The 19729-nt window shown below is 39.6% G+C and overlaps 1 protein-coding gene across 1 annotated transcript in view; it reads right to left on the bottom strand.

Annotated features, from left to right (window-relative positions):
* SPRED2 (sprouty related EVH1 domain containing 2) overlaps window positions 1–19729 on the bottom strand; it is a 172670-nt gene that overhangs the window by 13373 nt on the left and 139568 nt on the right. Inside the window, exon 4 of the mRNA XM_072635393.1 lies at window positions 15395–15459. Within this exon, the coding sequence (XP_072491494.1) occupies window positions 15395–15459 (65 nt within the window). The remainder of the gene's footprint in view (window positions 1–15394; window positions 15460–19729) is intronic.

Below are 19729 nucleotides of genomic sequence, written 5' to 3'. Positions count from 1 at the left end.
AGTATTCTCATAGTGTTTTATGGTTTTCAATATGTTTTAAAAACGTTATCTCATTTGATTTTTCTAACAACCCTGTGACGTAAGTGCTATTACTTCCCCTATTTTATGGATGAGAAAACTAAGGTTAGGAAAGGCACAAAGCTATTAAGTGTATAAGGGTCTGAAGTAGCATTTGAATTCAGGTCTTCATGATTCTAAGTGTTTTAAACCATCATGCCACTCAATATATTCATTTTTATATAAATACAGGTCATTATTATTACTATTATGTGACCCTAAGGAAAAAAAAAATCCAAGTACATCCTTAAGAAGACCAATGGACTGGATGATCCTGAAGTCATCTTTCAGCTTTAACATCTGGTGAGACTTATGGAGCTCACTCCAGAAAAGAGCACACCTAACAATTCAATTTATCAATGTCTTTCAGTCTCCAGAACTTTTGACAAATAAATGGTACAGAGTGGATAGAGCATCCCGCCTGGAGTTAGGAAGACCTAAGTTTGAATCTGGCCTCAGACACTTACTAGCTGTGTGACCCTGGGCAAGTCACTTCACCCTGTTCGCCTCAGTTTCCTCATCTGTAAAATGAACTGGAGAAGGAAATGGCAAAATTACTCCAATATCTTTGCCAAGAAAACCCCAAATGGGATCATAGAAAGTTGGACATGACTGAAAGGACTGAATGACCACCTGATTTTCCTATCTGCCCTCCTCTGTTCTCCTCAACATCTTCTGCAGGATCTTTATCCATGTCACTGTTAGTGGGTGTTTAGTGTCCCACTTTCTTTTTTCCTGATCTAAACTATTGAATCTGGCGATCTCATCAGCTGTCGCAGGTTCAATGATCATCTATGCCAATGATTTTCAGATCTATATAGCAGGGCCATAGCTCTCTACTGAGTCACAGTCACACATCACCAAATGCCTACGGGACATTTCTTACTGGATGTCCTATTGGAATATCCAACTCCACATGTCTAGACCTGAACTTTCTGAATCTTTCTACTCAAACACTCCATCTTCTGATCTTCCCCATTACTGTTGAGGGCACTCTCATCCTCTCAGTCACTCGGGCTCACAAACTCACTTTTATCCCAACTCCTCATTCTCACCCAACCCCACAGAAGCAACATCTTAGTCAGTGGTGCCAAACTCAAATAGAAAAGGGGGCCACTCATTCGTAGATAAGGATCCTTGTTGCCAGTATATTGGCTTAGTTTTAAAATGTATTGTTATCTGTTTTATTGTATTTTTACTTACTTTGTTAAATTTTTCTATTTTTATTTTAATCTGGTTCATTGCTACCCACAAACTTGAAATCTCTGCTCTCATTCATGTATCTTCCTCACCATTTCTACAGTCACAACTCTAGTTTAGGGTTCTATCACCTGCCTGGATTACCGTTGTAGCTTTCATGCTGGTCTCCTTGCCTCAAATCTCTCTCTACTCCAATCCAACCTGCACTTGATTATGATATAAAGCTAGGTCAGGGTCTGACCATGTCAGTCAACTCCCTGATCAGTGAGCTCCAGTAGCCCCCCTTTTAACTTCAAGATGAAATATAAACTCTTCTCTGTTAAGCATTTCGAGTTCTTCATAAATGAACCCCTTTCCTAGCTTCCCAGTCTTCTGTCTTACTCCTCTCCATATACTCAATGATCTAGTTAATTAGCTTGCCTGCAGTTCTTCAAACATGAAACTCCATTTCCAGTCTCCCTGCCTTTGCACTGGCTGTGCCCCCTACCTGGAATGTTCTGTCCCTTCACCTCTCCATCTGAATTTTCCAAGCTTCCTTTAAAGTTCAGCTCAAATCCTACCTTCCAAAAGTAGACATTTCCCAATATCCCCAGCTACTAATGCCTTTCCCTTTCTGGTTAGCTTCATCTACTTTGTATATGTTTTTTATGCACCTAGTTATTTACAAGTTTTCTCCTCACTAGTATGCCCTTTGGGAGTAGGAACAGCTTTTTACTTCTCTGTGTATCTATCCCTGGCACTTAGCATAGTGCCTTCTACATAGCAAGTCTAGAAAAAATGCTTATTGACTGATTCTGCAACTTAATTTTCTATTAATCACAAGTGGACTATCTATTTAACAAATACTTCTCGGGATATTTTTCTAGAACCTGCTTTCCGGATCCATAATGGTGAGCCCAAGCTTCAAAGTTTGGAATGCTTGAACTTGGAGTGTTTGGATGATTTAAATATGGAGTCAGAAATTTACTTCACTCCACTGCTAATTAAACAGAAAGACCCAGGGGTTTATAGGTAGAGGCCTCTAACCTGTTTGATAATGCAGATAACTGGGAGTTTGCTAAATAATTTCATGTTACCCTTTTCCCCCTTCTTCCAGTGAGAGAGAAAAGTTGGAGCATTATCAGCTGCAAAATTCACTGCCTTTGAGAGAGGAAAAGTATGACTAGGTGTGTGTTTCTTAGGCTTCAAGGACTACTCAGCTTTTGAAGGGCACCTTGGCTGACTACTTTTTCAAAAAGGAAGCTCCTGCTGGCCACATTTGTTAGTGAAAAGGCTTGAAGGCTCATTTGCTGTAGACAGAATCCTATAGAATGAAACCTACGAGAACCCACAAACTCATCTCTAGAGAAGGAAGTGAACAAGACTATTCTATTACAGCCCATTACCTCAATGAACAAAAGTCAAGCAGGCAACAATTAAACCATAAAATCAGAGTGTGGGGAAGCTGGAAGAAACTTTTAGAAGTGAGCATCTAACCCAGTTCTCTTGTTGCAAAGATGAGGAAACTGGGGCCCAGAGGTGAAGTGACTTGCCCACATTCCTATGGCTCTGTACCCAAATTCTGAATAATTCTTTGGTGAGGTGGTAATGGTATATGGTAGACAGGACTTCTACAAAAGCTCAAAAACTTTTTGCAGATGATTTTTCTGCAGCAGACTGCCTTTTGACAGCGCAGATGACAGGTAGAGAGAATCTAAGATCCAGTTTTTTTTTAATTTATCAATTTAAAAAAATTCATTTGTGACTTAGTAGGGTATATACAACCGACTCTTCAGAAAAAATGTCTTCCAGAACCACCCCGTTCCTCTAAATCATCCAGTCTGTTTACATCTTGTTTTATAGAGAGCACTTTGTCCAATGATCCACTGAAAATTAACATGAGGCAAAGTGATATGCTTGCCAAAGATGTCTGCAAGTGGCATGGGAGAGCCCTAGGTAATGTTCAGAAAAAAGCAAGATGCCCTATTGTTAATGGCTAGGTCTTCTAAATAGAATAGCAGTACTGTACACAGCCCTGAAACTGGAGCCCAAAGTCCAGGGTTTGAATCACAATTCTGACCCTAATTAGCTGTAATAATAATAACAATGATAACAGTGATGGCTAACATTTACATGGCTAATACTACATGCCAGGTACCATGCAAAGAGTCTGACAAACATCTAATTTGAGCTATGTGAACTTAAGCTTTCTAAACTTCAGTTTTATCATCTATTAAAATAAGGATGTCATTGGTGTTTTTATTGAGCCATTTTTTAGATATGTCTGACTCTTCATAACCCTATTTGGAATTTTCTTGGCAAAGATACTGGAGTGGTTTGCCACTTCCTTCTCCAGCTCATTTACAGATGAGGAAACTGAGACAGACAGGGTTAAGTGATTTGCCAAGGGTCACACAGCTAAGTGTCTGAGGACAGATTTAAATTCAGGAAGATGACTCTTCTTGACTCCAGGCCTGGTAGTCTATCCATTGTGTCACCTACCTATCCTATGTAATTGGAACTATCTACTCATATATTGTGTGAATGTTAACTATTATTATTCACATATGGCATCCATGTTAGTTGGACTGAGCTTCTGAACCCTGAAAAGCCTATATGAAAATCCATAGCCATGAAAGAGGTTTGTCTAAATAATTCACACTAGAAAAACAAAATGGATGAGGAAGGCATATTTTTGGACATGATAGCCTGCAGCTGGATTGCATGTTGTCAAATGGAGTCATCACCTGTATATTTTGGATGGGTGCTACAGATAGATAATGAGCTGGGCCTAGGTAAAGGCACATTTGGGAAATTGCACTAAGCATCCAACAATCACAAACTCTTCACTGTTACAAAAAGTCCCTTTAAAAAAACCTAACACCAATAGTATGGTGATACTCTATGGCTACAACACAGGAATCTTAGAGTAATTAAAATGACAAATAACCCCTGAAGCAATAGAAAGATGACTGTTCTTTAACAAGTTGCAAGTGTGTTATCAGCACCACTCTGAGTATGAGAAGTGGTGTTAAAAAAAAAATCACAGAAAATATATGGCTGGAAAAGGGTATGGTCTGCATGTGGGGAGACTAAAAGTAGCAGTTACAGTTTCGGTGGCAGATGGGTCCCCCAAATCAAAACAAAATGGAACACAAGAGAAAGGCCTTCTGCAGAGAAAATAATTTATGGGAAACCATGGGACAGGGCAGGGGATGAGGAGGCATGATGGGGTGGTAATCTCTATCAGTGGAGGGGGCATCTCCACTAAAGGGCACAACAGGACTTAAAGAAAAAGCAATCCTTTAAGGAACCAGACTACACTGCCCTCCTATGAAAGGTCAGAGGAAGAATCAATTATCTGCAGCTTTAGAGAAGCCCATCTCAGGCTTTAGCTCAGGTGTAGAAGTCAGAAGTGAATTTAGTTTCATATAATGGTATCTCAGTGCTTCTTCTATAGACCAAGATGACTATTTAAAAATACTTGTTAGGGGCTGTTTATTTGCAGTTGTGACCTCCATTGACACTTTAGTCAGAATTCAACACTTAAAATAGAACACAAGAGCTGATGGAGTACCCAGCACATAGGAGACATTTAATAAATGATTGATTGATTTACATAAGGAAGCTACAACTCCTTGGGTTCAAAGAATCTCGACAAGATTAAGAACAAAGACAATTCACACAGATCCCAGTGCTTCCGTCTAATACAAAACAGTAAACAATTGCTTTATCACTATTCACTCCATAGATGGTTAGTTTTCCTTCCGACTTTACCCTGGGACTGAAGGTAACAATTTCTAGGGAATGAACCCTAGTCAGCTAGGTTGAGCTGATAGCTTAACCTATTAGCGTCCTATCAAGGAATTCTGCCTTGGAGAGCTGGGAACACTGGCCCTCATCACAATACCAGGAAAGTCAATGTCCCGGCTACTAAGGAAGACCTTTTTAAAAAGGTGACATTGGTTCACTATGGTTTTCCTCAGGTTTGTCCTCCATTGCCCAATTCCAGCTCCCACTTTAGCAATCCCATTGCATTGATTTCCCCCAAGGTGAATCCTGAACCCTCAATCATTTCTCCCCAGGTAAACAGGAAATTGTAGTCAGTCATTTCCTTGTCAGACTCCAGAGCACAGGAGATAACAACTAACGGGCAATGAGCCCCCCTTCCCCCCCCCCCCCACTCTGGGTAAGCCTCTTCCACAGGGAAGTACAGCCTGAAACATAGCAGAACTCAAGGCCCTGTCAGGCAGCTGATATGTAATCTATTAAGAGGTCCTGAGGGACAAGGGAAAGGAATGGAGAAGGAGGAAAATAAAGTGGGGACTCATTTGCAGAGAAAAAGAAAAGTTTTTGCACAATTTGAAAAGCTTCACTCAGAATTTGATGCTTAGTAAAATTTCAGCATCCCCGAGAAGGAAAATGATGAAGTTATGGTTAGTTTGAATTTTCTCAGCTGCTGTAGAGACGTGAGAGATCCTGGTGCTGGAACTCACCTAGTTGTTTTATCTTGGGAATTCTTATCTCTCAGTGTCCTCAGTCTGCATTATGTGTAAAACGGTGACAATATCTACCTCACTGGGTACTCACGAGGGTAAAATATGAATAGAGGAATGAGTACAAATTGGCTCAAAGTTTAGAAGGACACTTTGGGGTGTCACACACTATTGACCAACTCACAATCTTTCTGGGCCTCATTTTTTATTCTGTACGGTGAGGGGGGCTTCATGAGAGGATTTCTGAGGTCTCCTATGATCCTAAAGGGTTACATACTAGAATCCAAATGACACCACGCACAGAACACTGGGCATGGGGTCAGGAAGACCTGAGTTCAAGTACTTACTAGCTGTGTGACCCTGGGCAAAGACCTGCGGTCTCCCTCAGTGTCCTCATCTGTAAAATGGGGATAATCCTGATACCTCCCTCTCAGAGGCTGAGGTGCTATATGAATTCTAGCTGTTATTTATAAGTTGCCCTGTGAGACACTTTTGCTGTAGTAACAAAATGTGGAGAAATGTACTTCTTTCATATTTTAGTACTGCTGATATACAATGACAGCTGTAAGGTCCTAGAGAGCAAGGCCTGTCTTATCCCCAGCACATAGTAGGGGCTTAATAAATGCTAACTGAATAAACTGTCCATTCAGCTCAACTTCCTGCTGTGGAACAGAGTCACTCAAGACACGTCTTAGGAGTGTTGTGGTACACGACAGCCTCAAAAGCTGAGGATGTGAATGAAAACATTCTTGTTTCACCTGGAGAAAAATGTTAACACAGATCACAATATATCACATATCATAATATCTAATAATAATTTCTGTCCTAATAATCAGAGAAATGTAAATAAAACAACTGAGGTGTCTATTCCTTCACTGCTATCTATCAAATTAGCCAAGATGGGAAAACCCATTGTTGGACAGGCTGCAGAAAGACAAGCCTGGTAACTTACTGCTGCTTGAGCAACGAAGTGGTTCAATCATTTGGAATTATGCAAGAAAAAGTTACTAAACTGCTCATGCCCTTTGATCTACACACTCACTACTGGGATAGTATCCCAGGGAGGTTACTGAAGGCAGGAAAAGTACCCTTGTGTCCGAAAATGTGCATAGCAGTATGATTTGTGATAAGAGAAAGCTAGAAACAAGATACGAGCCCACTAATTATGATATAAAGATATAATGAAATATCATCATACTTCAAGGGATGACAAATGTGGAGAATCTGGAGAAACACTGGTATACTCATTTGAAGTGTTGAAATCACTGTCTCATTTTACAGATGGGAAAGAAACTAAGGCCCAGGAAGATGAAATGATTTGTCTAAGATCATAAAAAAAATTAGAACCAAAAGAAGAATATAAGACAATATTACAACAATGTAAATCTAGAGAGACAATAATCTGGTCAAATGCAATGGTCCGTATTAGGTGTTGTTCAGTTGTTTCTGTCACACCCAACTCTTCATGATGTCATTTGGGGTTCTCTTGGTAAAAATACTAGGATAAACTGCCATTTCCTTCTCCAGCTCATCTTACAGATGAGAAAACTGAGGCACACAGGGTTAAGTGACTTGCCCGGGGTCACACAGCTAATACGTGTATGAGGCTAGATTTGAACTCAGGAAGATGAATCTTCCTGACTCCGGGCCTGTTCACTATCCATTGAGTCACCTAGTCATCCATATTGGTGTTATACTCTTAATGGGTCCACTCTGCTTTTCTACTATGCAAATAATCCTTTACAAGGGAGCTGTTGTAAGGAAGCAAAATGAACCAATAATTTAAAAATAAATTTTCTTTAAGTAATTAAATAAAACACTCTAATTTCCTTTAAATATGCAGTAAACCTACCATTCACCACATCTACTCAAACATCTCCTGAGATATTTGCAGCCTTTACACAGAAAAAGAAAGATGTTGGGTAAACTGAGCCTATCAGCTAAAAGGCCAGAAGAAGGAAGGGTGGAGCGATGTGGAATCTAATCCTTGAGTCTGATTTTTCCAAACTTAACGTGCCAATTAAAAAATCTATTGATATATGGTAACTCTTTTGACCCTCAAAGTAAATTAATGAAATCTGGTGCATTCAATACACTCAAAACATTTTCATAAACCCAGCTCACAGAAGGATGCTTCATGGGAAATGTAGGCCAACTAGGAAGGATTTAGAAATAAATACTCATCAAACTCAGCTCACCCGAAAGACACTTTAAATGGCAAACTATTTAGACACCTTGGAAATAAAGTAGTTCCACTTAGTGTCACAAAACGAGAAGTACTTAAACTATGGTCAGGCCCAGGGAAAAGGCTGAGTTGGCCCAAGACCCTGAGAAGCAGCCTGTTATGTTGGAAAGACACAGGACTGGGATCAGTAGCAACTGGGGTTGAGTCCCTTTCTGGGCAAGTCACCTGACCTATCAATCTCAATTTCATCTATAAAGCAGAAATAATAATCCGCACTGTGTCACTGATGGGATTGTTTCAAGATACAAAAGAAGTACTCTGTAAACTTTTAAATGTTTATGTGTAAATGGTATTATCAGATAACTCACCTTTACCAAAATCTATATTTGACTTCCTCCTTCTGATTCTATGCTTTGGTATAACTGGCTAGATCATAAGGACTATACCTGGGTTCACGTTCTATCTGACAGAGGAAAGATCCTAGCCAGTTACCCAACCTCTCCACACCTTCAGACAACTCTCTAAAGTCCTAAGTTGTGGATGAGAAGCAACGTAACCATTCTCCCTACTAGGATTTGTCAGAGGGCTGAAATCACAGTTCTAAAACAAAACAACAACAAACCCACCATTAAATTTGGGAAAGATCAATTTTCAAATACAATTTTAGTCTTTTTGTGGGTGCAGAATCACAGGAACACAGATCTGGAGGTGGAAAGAACCCTAAAAGTCAGCTGAACCCAATGCCCCATTTTACAAAGAAGGTAACTGAGACCCAAAAATAGAATTACTCCACCAGAGGAAAAATGTACACATTCTGTTTTGTCATTCCTCCCTCTCTTCCTAATGAAAAAAGCTTAGAAACTGAGAAAATGGGAAATTTTCATTCATTTACTTAAAGGAAGTGTTAAGCAAAGCATGAAAATTTCCAAATCAAACACCCTCTACCTCTGTAACATCCCTAACCAAACCAAAACACTCTGATGAACTCAGTGGAGAGGGCAATTTTAAACTTATTTATAACTGCCCTGGCCTGGGAGAAGGAATAACTGCTCCTAACACTAAGAAAAGCAATGAAATGGAGATGGAGAACTCAGTGTCAAGGGTTCATTCTCTCAGCATGGAATGAACCTCATTACTCTTGATAAATTAAGGCTAGAAACATGCCGCACCAGTGTGCACACCTGCAATGCTTTATAGGATATATCCCTGTTCAGTTAAATTAGAAATCAATCAATTAAATTAAATTAGAAAGCAAATCACATGGTGAAGTCTTATACATCCTGCCCACACACGCAACTTGGTTTTATAGAATACAAAAGAAATATCAGAAACCTGCCATTCAAACAATTAGAGAATTAATTAATCTGGTGCCACTTTATTTTATTTTTTAAAAAAATATACACGTTGGGGAGATGGCTATATTCTTACAAAGCAAATCAGAGCTAGGAATGGCCTGGAGCGGCCAACTTCTATCTCACCTCTTTCCACTTCAGAGTCAATTCAAATCAACGCTATGTGTATCATATTACTTTTGAAGACACTCAATTAATAACATTTTGCTTTAAACAAGCGTCCACCTAAGTGTTCACAGTGCATTAGCATGGCCAGGAGGGAAAGACCAATATCTGGGTGTCAGTAATCAGTGAGTGTGGTTTTAGGGCTTCCCTTGTTACCCATATATGGACGTTTTAAGATACCATGGATTTTTTCTTTATCCCTCCAGAACAGGTTCTTTCATAGTGCGATAGCTATTAGCGAACTGGTAGGGATTTGCATCTCTGAGGAAACTTAATTCCTTAATCTTCTGCTCTTTCCTTTCATATAAGGCCCAAGCAGCAATCCCAGAACCACACACAAAACTGAAAAGGACTATAGCGGTCATCTAGTTTTTAATGCCTCATGTTACTGAAGGGAAACTGAGACCCACAGAAGTGATATGACTTACCCAGGATCACAGAGCTGGGATATGAACCTAAATCTTTTGACCCAAACTCCCCTGTTCTTTCCACTAAGCTACAGTGCCTCTGTTCAGAGATAGCCCTGTTATTTTATTATAACATTCTTTGCCCTTTTCAGATAACACCAGTGAGAATTTAGTAAATATACCTAAATATAATTGAGCAAAAGAGCTGAGGTAAAAATGGAAAGGGAGATAAATGAGAAGGCAGGAACCTTGGATTCTGGGTCTTCACTCTTAGAGAGACAACTGTGACCATGGGCAAGTCGTTTAAGAATCTCTAGGGCTCCTACTCTAAGGACGTCCATGACAGAAGAAAAAGGGTCCCATAAATGCTAAAATATTCATCGCAGCACTATTTTTGTAGCAGCAAAGAACTAGAAACAAAGTAGATGTCCACCAAATGGGGAACAGCTCAACAAATTGTGGTATTTGGATGGAATTTGAATGGAATATTACTGTGCCCTAAGAAATGGTGAATAGGAAGAAGTTAGAGAATCATAGGAAGATTGATTAGGACTGATATAAAATGGAGTAAGCAGAACCAAGAAAACAACATACACAATGACTATAATAACATAAGTGGAAGAACAAAAGCCAAAAAACAGAATACTGGGTAATGATAATGACCAAACTTGGCCCCAAAAAAGAAATGAGAAAATGCACCTCTCTTCTCTGCAGAGGAGAACCAATACAGGTTGGTTATTCTGTACATAACGCCAGGCTCAGCTGATGAATTTTCATGAGTCACTTTTTTTCCTCCTCTTTCCTTTTCATTCTTTGGGTAGGGTGGGAAGGATACATTCAGAAATGAAGGTAATGTAAACAAAAGATATTAATAAAAATTAAGTGAAATCTCTGGGAATCAGATGCTTCATTGGACTAATAAAAAAGTACTGGAAGGCTGAGGTGGGACAGGCTGTCTTTGCTTCCTTTTGTCTCTGAGATCTATGCTTCTAATGACTTGACATTTCTATGGTTTTCCTCATCTCACAACAATTTAAACATTTTCCTATTAACTCCTGTCATACACCCTGTGTGCATCCCTACAACAGAAAAAAGACCACCAAAATCTTGGAACAGGAAGCACAGACTGCTTCCTAATAGGCTACAGTGAATGCAGGGGCAGCCACTACAAGGTTAATTGAGCTATCCAACTCAACCTTTTTATGAAGATAATACTCCCTTGAGTTCAATACCCAGCTCTGAAAAACAGTGATGTCTGTTTTACCAGAGCTATTGTGTTCATTCCAATTCTCCCCTTCCCAACACATGAAGCAAACTGCAAAAATTCATTTGGTTGAAAGAAAGTGAGATTGTCCCTTCAAGGGATCCTTAACATTTTCTCAACATTTTTAATATATTTGTTAAGAGTTGGGAAAAACAGCCCAACCAATCAATGATGAAAAAAATGCCCATTAAACAGGATGTTAACATCTGCATGAAATTTCAGCTCCTTATGAATAAGATCTGGGGAAAACAAAAAACCAGCCTAAAATATTCACTTTTCAGATTTATCTCCTCCAACCTCCATTTCATCAAAGCCCTTTATCACTTTAGTCTAAGCCTTTTCAAGACACAGGGGGGAGGGGAGAGAGGGTTCACTATTTTACTCCAATAAATCATAGGTCAAACCAGGAGGGTGATGAACCCTAGGAGCTAATAGACTGCTCTACAACATTCCAGGAAATCCCATTCTTTTGTGGCTTTTAATGAACCATAAAAGCTACTAACATAATAGAGCAAAATACCTGAAAAAATACACACACACACACACACACATACATACATATATATATATGCATGTGTATATGTATATATATAGATATAAATCTCCCTTAATCTTTAGTTTTAAAATCAGAATTTTGCCATTCACACAGCAACAGCTGCTGAAATGCCAAGGAGACAACCACAGATTACAGATTGGACTATATAGTGAGCAAGCATTTATACATCCTCCCTTCCCCCACACCCACCCACACCCCTCAGCTGCATGCTCCAAAGACCATAATTTAAACAGGCTACTATTATCTATCCAAAAAGATTAAGAATGGCTCTAGAAGACTGCAACAGTATATACATGGCCAGATTTTTATGAACTGATATTGCTAAAGAACAGGAATTTGGCAGCCAGCTAAGTACAACCCAGTGTTCCTTAATTTTTTATCTGGCAACCTTACTCCCAACTATGCCATTTTTGAATGCTTCTATAGACTCAAAAATGCCCCTTGCAGAGTGCCCCTTAGTGTATTTCTACTATTAGGCTAAGGATGAAATCTACTCAACCTGTTTACAGAAACTACAGGTCCCATCACAGCCCCTCAAACTGCTTAAAAAAAAAGACAGCAGATTTAACTGATCTGCTGATGGAAGGTCAGAGGTGCAGATAAGCTGCACCAAGAGAGGGGCAGGCAACCTCACGTATAGATTCATGTTCACAAGTTGATTATAAGAAAGACAAAGAAGGAAAAACAGTAAGACTGAAAATCCAGCTCAACATTAAACACCTACTTCCTGTACTACTCTGCGAGGCTCTGTGGATACAGAGACAAGAAAATGAAACAGTTCCTTGCCCTCAAGGAGTTTATGGTCTACTGGGGGAACCAGCATGTACAGAGACAAATAAAACACAACAAATAGAAAATGACTGGGGATGAGGAAGGTGGAGGAGCAGGAAACTAATGACTAGGGGAAACAGGAAAAGCCTCTTGATCTGAGCCCTAAAGGGATCTAGGAACAAAGCAAGGAGAGAGGACATTCCAGGCATGAGAGCCAGCCTAGGCCAAGGCACAGAGCAACAGATGGAATGTGGTATGTGGTGATCAGCAAGGACTCTAGTTTGGCTTGGGTGTAGGGGGAATAATATATGATCAGCCTAGGAATAGAAAGTGGCTTGAGACTATGAGGGATCTTAAAAGGTAACCTAAATTTGACTCCAAATTTGTTCAGCAACAAATATGTTCAAGCACTTGTTCAAACAAGTATGTTCAGCACTTTCTCTTTGACCCAATCCATTCCAAACCAGAACCAATTCCCATTATCCAGAGTTCTATGGAGATCTCCACATGACAGAGCTGACTGCCACAGAAGACCCTCAAAGCTGCAGTACCCTTGGGATCATGTAATACAACTGGAATAAGCAAACCACTGAAGGGTGGCAAGAATCAAAGGGTTCTGCTGTTGCAGTGGCCTGTTAAGTTTAAAATTTAATATGCTGGAGAGAAATGCATCTTATACATATGTAAATCAAAAAAAAAGTTTTTGGTTCTTTTTTGAGGAATAAATAGGACTCTTAAAAAGGCTGTGGAGAACAGGAAGAATGATATGAAACCTGAATAATCAAAAGTTTGCAGAAATGATTCTTGAGAAAAGAGCTCCAATCCATACATGGAAAATATAAAACCAGATAGTACATACTGCATAAGGCTAGTTTTACACACACACACCCACACCTACACCCACACACAGTTACTCAACTAATTCTGAATTGTGGGCTGGTCTTCCAGCTTCTCATTAAGAAACAAATACTAAAACTCCTAATCCATCGTTTCATATAAGACACAAATGACTTGGACCACTCACCTTCAAGGGTAAAAATGCACATTATTTAAGAACTGCTGCTCACCTCTTTCACTTGAGTTTCAGCAGTACCTTGTTCATTCCCACAGTTATTAGGAGACCTCTTTGCTCGTGGTTTGTGGGCCTCTATACATACTTCTGTCTGAAGGTTCTCAAACTCAGCCCTCCTCAGCTTAGAGTTGGATATGTAAGACATTAAGTACACCTTGATGGAACCTTCTTTTCCCTGAAATTTTTCCCCCCATTAGTAATATGTCCTATTTTAAGGTACACTGACTTAAGAACAAAGATTCAGGGGACTCAGAATCTAGTTTCATATTTGCTCCTTGCTCCGAGTGTAACCGAAGATGGGTCATTTTCTGTCTCTGGACTGAACTTTTTTTTTTAATCTGAAAAAGAAAGGGAGTAGAACTAGGTGATGTCTTGGTTCCCTTTCTATAATTCCATTTGCCTCATTTCACATCAGGTAAATTAAGTAAAATTTCTACCCCAGTTTTATAGGCATTGGAAAGAAACATAGAAAGATGTTTTAATCTCTCACAGTAAATATAGCTCTACAGATAACAGGATGGCAATAAACTATTCTGGCTTCAATCAGGCCTCATCCCCCCACCCCACCCCCCTCCATTCTATAAATCACTGCTGGCAGGTAGCTGGGAAGCAGCTGCTAAGGATAACTTTGCTCCGGAGTACAGGAAGCCACCTTTTAACCCGCCTGCTGTTGTCTCTGTGAACTGTGACAAAGGAACAGATGATATCAGCAACATGCCAGCTGTGGAGAGGATCTGGTCAGAGCACTAAAGGAAGCCCGCTCAGATCCACATCATACCAGTCATTTCATGAAGGTAAATGACTGCTGTGGGTGGCTCTTTTCTAGTCAAGCAGGGTCTCCTCACTGTCCTGGGCACATATTATGTGCATTCTTAGCTCCAAGCCTTTACTCGTAGGATCACAGACTTAAGAGCTCTGTGGGACCTTAGAGATCATTAAACCTAAACTGAGGACCAGGGGAGGTTAAGTAATATTCCCAAGACCACACAGGTACTAGGGAGCAGGGTAACAATCTGAAGTCAGGTTCTTTAACCCCAAATCCCCTCTTTAAGAGTCCCCAAATGTTTCCTTCTCCACAATTTTTTTCCCAATCACTTCCAGCCCTTATCAACCTGCCCCTTTTTAGAACACCTACCACACTTAATTATACAATGTCTTATGTATCTTAAAAATACAAAATTCAAACCAAACTTGTTCTTATATCAGTCTTCTTTACCTAACAAGAGGGCAGAGATTCTATGTCTTCTACTTTTTTTGTGATCCACAGTCCAGCCCTGGGTTAAGTCGGCATATAATAAAATACTTGTGGTCTGACATTAAATGACAGTGCAAATCACAGAAAGTAACTGGTTGGGCTGTAACACATTTAATCAAATATCTTTCCCTTATAACCCATACCTCAAACTTCTATTCTCTCTTGGTCTTTTTGTTTGTAATTTGTTTGCCTTTAAATCATGGAGACTTTTTATTAAACTTCCAAACTCTCTGCCTTCTCCCTCCTCACTGAGAAGGCATGAAAAACAAAACTTATTACAAATATGCATAGTCATACAAAACAGATTTCTGTTTTAGCCATGTTCAAAAAAAAAAGAAGCAAGAAAAAGAAATCTACCCCAAAACTACATAAGGAAGTATATTTAAAGGAGAAGGAAGAACCCCGTAGAGGATCCTTTGGGTGCTGGCTTTGTGTGATATTATCTTTACCTATGATAGTACAAAACCCAAAGAATGAGAAATTAGAATGGATGAAAATGTGAATCAACTGCAGGCTGAAAGCGTTATCTCATTACTGTAACTGGAACCCATAAATGGAACCTTTCGGATTCTTCATCCAATTATCTGAGGAAAAAAAACACAACAAAACAAACCCAATGGACTAAGTGCACTTACTGTAAAAACATCATCGTCTCCAAGCTCGGCTTCGTTATGGATTGTTGAAGAAGAAGTTGTAGATCCTAGAAAGAAGATGGGAAAATATATATGTATATAAAGAAAAGTTGACCGCGAGGAATACATTATACTTTCAAGAATAATGTCAGTTTAGCTGACATTCCACTATGTGTTTCTGGTCAATATGGATCAACACTAATAAAATATAAAAAACCAGCAAACATTTTATACTTTCAATGCCTCAAGATCAGTGATTTATTTAGCATATACAGCCTCTTCTACTGATGCAGACTGAAACCATCTCTTCTCTGGTAGATGTTCTCCAGAAGTCATGGCAGCCAAATAAATAGCCATGTAGGAGAGATGAATTTCTCAGATGTGGGGTATGCCTATCAAATGAGACACTTTGTCCAGTTCATTACTGGGTCTGCAGTCCTTGAAGCCTTATTGGACTGGTAGACCATTTCATTGTTTATGCTTCACTGAGAAAGCATTTGAGAGCCCAAGGGTTACTGCTATGCCATGATGAAGAATCAGAGCAGAACTTTACTTAAGCCAGCTAACAAGCAGAGCTGGACTGGTCACTAATGACCTGTTTGACCTTGGGCAACTTCTCTGGCTCTGTATTCTCATGGTGTAGGATGAAGGAAATGAGTTTAATGATTTCTGGGATCACTTCCAGGTCCAAACATTCTAGGACTCTTAAAAGCCAGAGTGTGCCAACTCTTATGACTTAGAAGTAAGGATCTCTGGCAAAGGTTGAAGACTGGACTTTTGGACCCTTAAATGCACAGCTTCTTCTGCTGGCACTTAAAATTCTGGGGACTTATTTACACCCTGCTGTCTTCAGCTAAAACCTAGGGGCATGTCAGAAAAAAGAAACTCCAAAATTCAGCTTATCTCATGCTGGAACAGGAATCAGCCTATGAAAGCTAAGTTTATTTACAACTTCACATCTTTCTTCATCCTGGTATGCAAGTGTATATAAATATTCTTGGAAAAGAGACTAAACAAAAAAAGCTTATATTTACAAGCAGGCATGGCCTACCCTCTTTTCTTTTCCTATCAGGATTAATAATGTGTGGAGTAATTAAAATGAAGTTAGTGGTTGGCAAGAAAAAAATATATACAAAATTATCAGCTGTTTATTCAGTCTCCCTTCTCTCCCTTTTTATAAAATAATTAAAATTTAAGCTCTGGTCCATTCCTTGGTTAGGTTTTTCAGGACCATGATACTACATGTGTGACCTTGGGCAAGTCACTTAACTTGAGCCTCAGTTTTCTTATCTGTAAAATGGAGGTGGGGTTGGACTAGTTCTGGATCTTCTAGTTCTAGGAGATCCTCCTTTACCAATTTGCAAGTTGAATTAAAATATCCCCCTAAAAAAGATGTGAGGAACAGTTGTCTAAATATTCAAATACAGCACCTGAAAAGGCATAACCAAATAAACAGACTGTTGGCACATATCCATCTCTCCCTCATGATTTCAACTGAGCATCAGAATTCCTCCCTTCAAAGCACATTTAAAAAATTTATTTTTAGAGGCATTTGGGGTTAAGTGACTTGCCCAAGGTCACACCGTTACTAAGTGTCTAAGGCTGAAGTTAAACTCAGGTTCACCTGGCTTCAGGGCCAGTGCTCTATCCAGTGCAGCACCCAGCTGCCCCAAAGCCCACTTAAAGTAAGTTAGAGTGTATACTGACATCAGAGCCAAGCAAAGGATATTGCCCAGATAAATTAAAACAGAGCAGGATGTATTCCAGGTAACAGGGGCAACACCGAACTGGTGCTGTCTATAGATTTAGAATCAGGAAAGCTGAAATCAAATCCTACCTCAGTCATATACTAGCTGTGTGACCCTGGGTAAGTCACTTAACCTCTCTCAGTCTCATCTGCAAAATGGGAATAACAGCTTCCACTTCCCAGGGCTGTTTTGAGGATCAAATGAGATGATATATACAAAGTACTCAGCAAACCTTCAGCAGTTCCAGATGGAGACGTGGTCTGATGTTCATTTCATCAACAATTGTGAAGTTGCGTTGTGTGCTTGCACTTGCCTTTTATGACAACATTAGACTTGGAAAATGAATTTTCATCTATCTGTTCAGCTACCACCCAGGGGCAGTTAAGAAGAGACTAAAATCCGTGTGTGCTTATGTGAGTTTGAGGCCCCACATTTCTTATTTTAAAGTCTACTATCACCCATCTCTTCCCACACCCAGTAATGAGTAAAGAAGTATTATCGCTCAAATAGATTAAAACAGGTTGTTTTTTTTTTAAACAAATATATCTACCAAAGGAGGTTTTGATTTGGCTATTGACATGTCATCCTTAGTCATATATCTTTCTCAGCAGGAAGAATGCAGGGTCTGCTCACTGAATGGAAGGCAGACTATTCCTGTAGGCTTGTGCCTGTGGATCCTTGCCACCCTCCTGGACAGCCATGCTTAGTAATCATTTTGGACGTAACCCTGAATGGCATGAGTGTGACATGATTCAATAGATCATATTTAGTCATTTTGGATTAAATCCGTAAGTTTGATACTATTTAGGGAAGAACAAAAAAAAGGTAGAGAAGACAGTTTCTCCTTAAAAAGTAGTTAGTTCCCTATTTAATTTTTGGTTTCATTAAGAAGGAAATGCCACTGTACTGCTCATGTTAAAAAAAAAAAAAGCAGAGCTGTTTCTGAACAATAACTTCAATTTCATCACTGAAGTGAAAAAAATAAAACCAGTAGAGTGTATTCAAAGGACAGAGAGTTAAAGTATACAGAAGTCACCAACACCCTCCTCCTCTCTTTACCCAGGATTTTTTCTTTAAAGCATAAGATTGTGATCAATCTACAGTGGCACCAAATAAACTCATTGTTGTGCCTAATATTTTTGTGTAATGTTACCCCAAACTACAAAAGTGTACCTCCTGGTAATATAAGGAAGCAGAATGAAATAAGGATACAAAGGGAGTACCAGACTTTGGAGCTCCCTGAACCTTAAACTAATGAGTTTGAACTTGATAAACAGTAGAGTACCACTAAAGAGACATGAGAAATTGGGAAAGATGGGAGAGGATAGTCATTTATACAGCTCCTACTCTGTGCCAGGCATTGTGCTAAGTGTTTTAAAAATATTATCCCATTCAACCTTCACCACAATCCTATGAGGTAGGTGTTGTCATTATCCCCATTTTGCAGTGGAAGAAACTGAGTCAAACAAAGTTAAGTCACTTGCCCAGGGTCGCACAGCTAGTAAAGGTCTGAGGCCAGATTTGAACTCAGGTCTTCCTGACTCCAAGCCCAGTATTCTATCTGGTGCTAAGATTAGATCAATGGAAAAGAAAGGTAAATTTGCTGCCATCAATGTGAAGAATGGGTTAGAGAAGAGAACAAGAATGAAATTGGTTAGGAGGTTATTGTGGCAGTGTGTACATGGGTGATAGTAATGGATGAAGTGTTAGTGATCATGGAGAAAAGGGAATAAAGGTGAGAGGTTTTGGGAAAGCATATTCAAAAGGATTTGGTAACTGACTGCATATGAGAGGTGAGGCAGAAGGAAGACTCAAAAACCACACAAAGGATGTGATGCAGGAGCCTGGGTACATGGCAAAAGCCACTGCCAGAAATGCTGAAGCTCAATGCTAAGGGCTTTACACGTCTATCAATACAACACCGAAGGATCTGGGATGTCATTAGTGCTGGTTTGCCCTCCACCAAAACATACCTTAGTAGACAACTTAATAGGTAATTATGGGGAATAATCCGAAGCTCAGGGGATTTAAGTGACTTGGTGACCTTGATCATAGAGTCAGTAAGCATCAGAGGAGATTCATTTGAACTCAGATCTTTCTGACAAGCCCTCCCCCTTTAATACGCCATGCTACTTTACCTCAAATAGTAGAGGATCTTTGCATATAGTTAGCAATTAATATGTGTGCTAAATTTCAGTCTGAAGTTCATATTGGATGCATTAAGGTCAAAGTAAAACACCTGAGTGGAGATGTCCTCTATTCAATTAGAGAATCAGATCTGACACTCTGAAGAGAAGTAGGGATAGTTAAGGAGACTCAGAAGTCACATTTGCAGATGTAGTAGCTAAAAGCCAGGGGGTTAAGGAAGAGTGTTGAAAAAGCTGAGAACTGACCAATGGACACACCTAGAGAGAGCAAGCTGGTGAAGTTGATGGAATGCCAGACCTGGAGTCAGGGAGACCTGTGCCCTTCAAGCAAGTCACTTAACTACTCTTTGCCTCAGTTGCCTCAACTATAAAATGAGGGGCATAACAACACCTACTCCCCAGGATTGCTGTGAGGATCAAATGAGATACTATATCTAAAGTGT

Source organism: Notamacropus eugenii, chromosome 1 (assembly GCF_028372415.1).
Source record: "Notamacropus eugenii isolate mMacEug1 chromosome 1, mMacEug1.pri_v2, whole genome shotgun sequence".
In the NCBI taxonomy this organism is placed as follows: Eukaryota; Metazoa; Chordata; class Mammalia; order Diprotodontia; family Macropodidae; genus Notamacropus; species Notamacropus eugenii.
The sequence above is the reverse complement of the archived record's forward strand: the minus strand, read 5'-3'. Positions and strand labels throughout refer to the sequence as shown.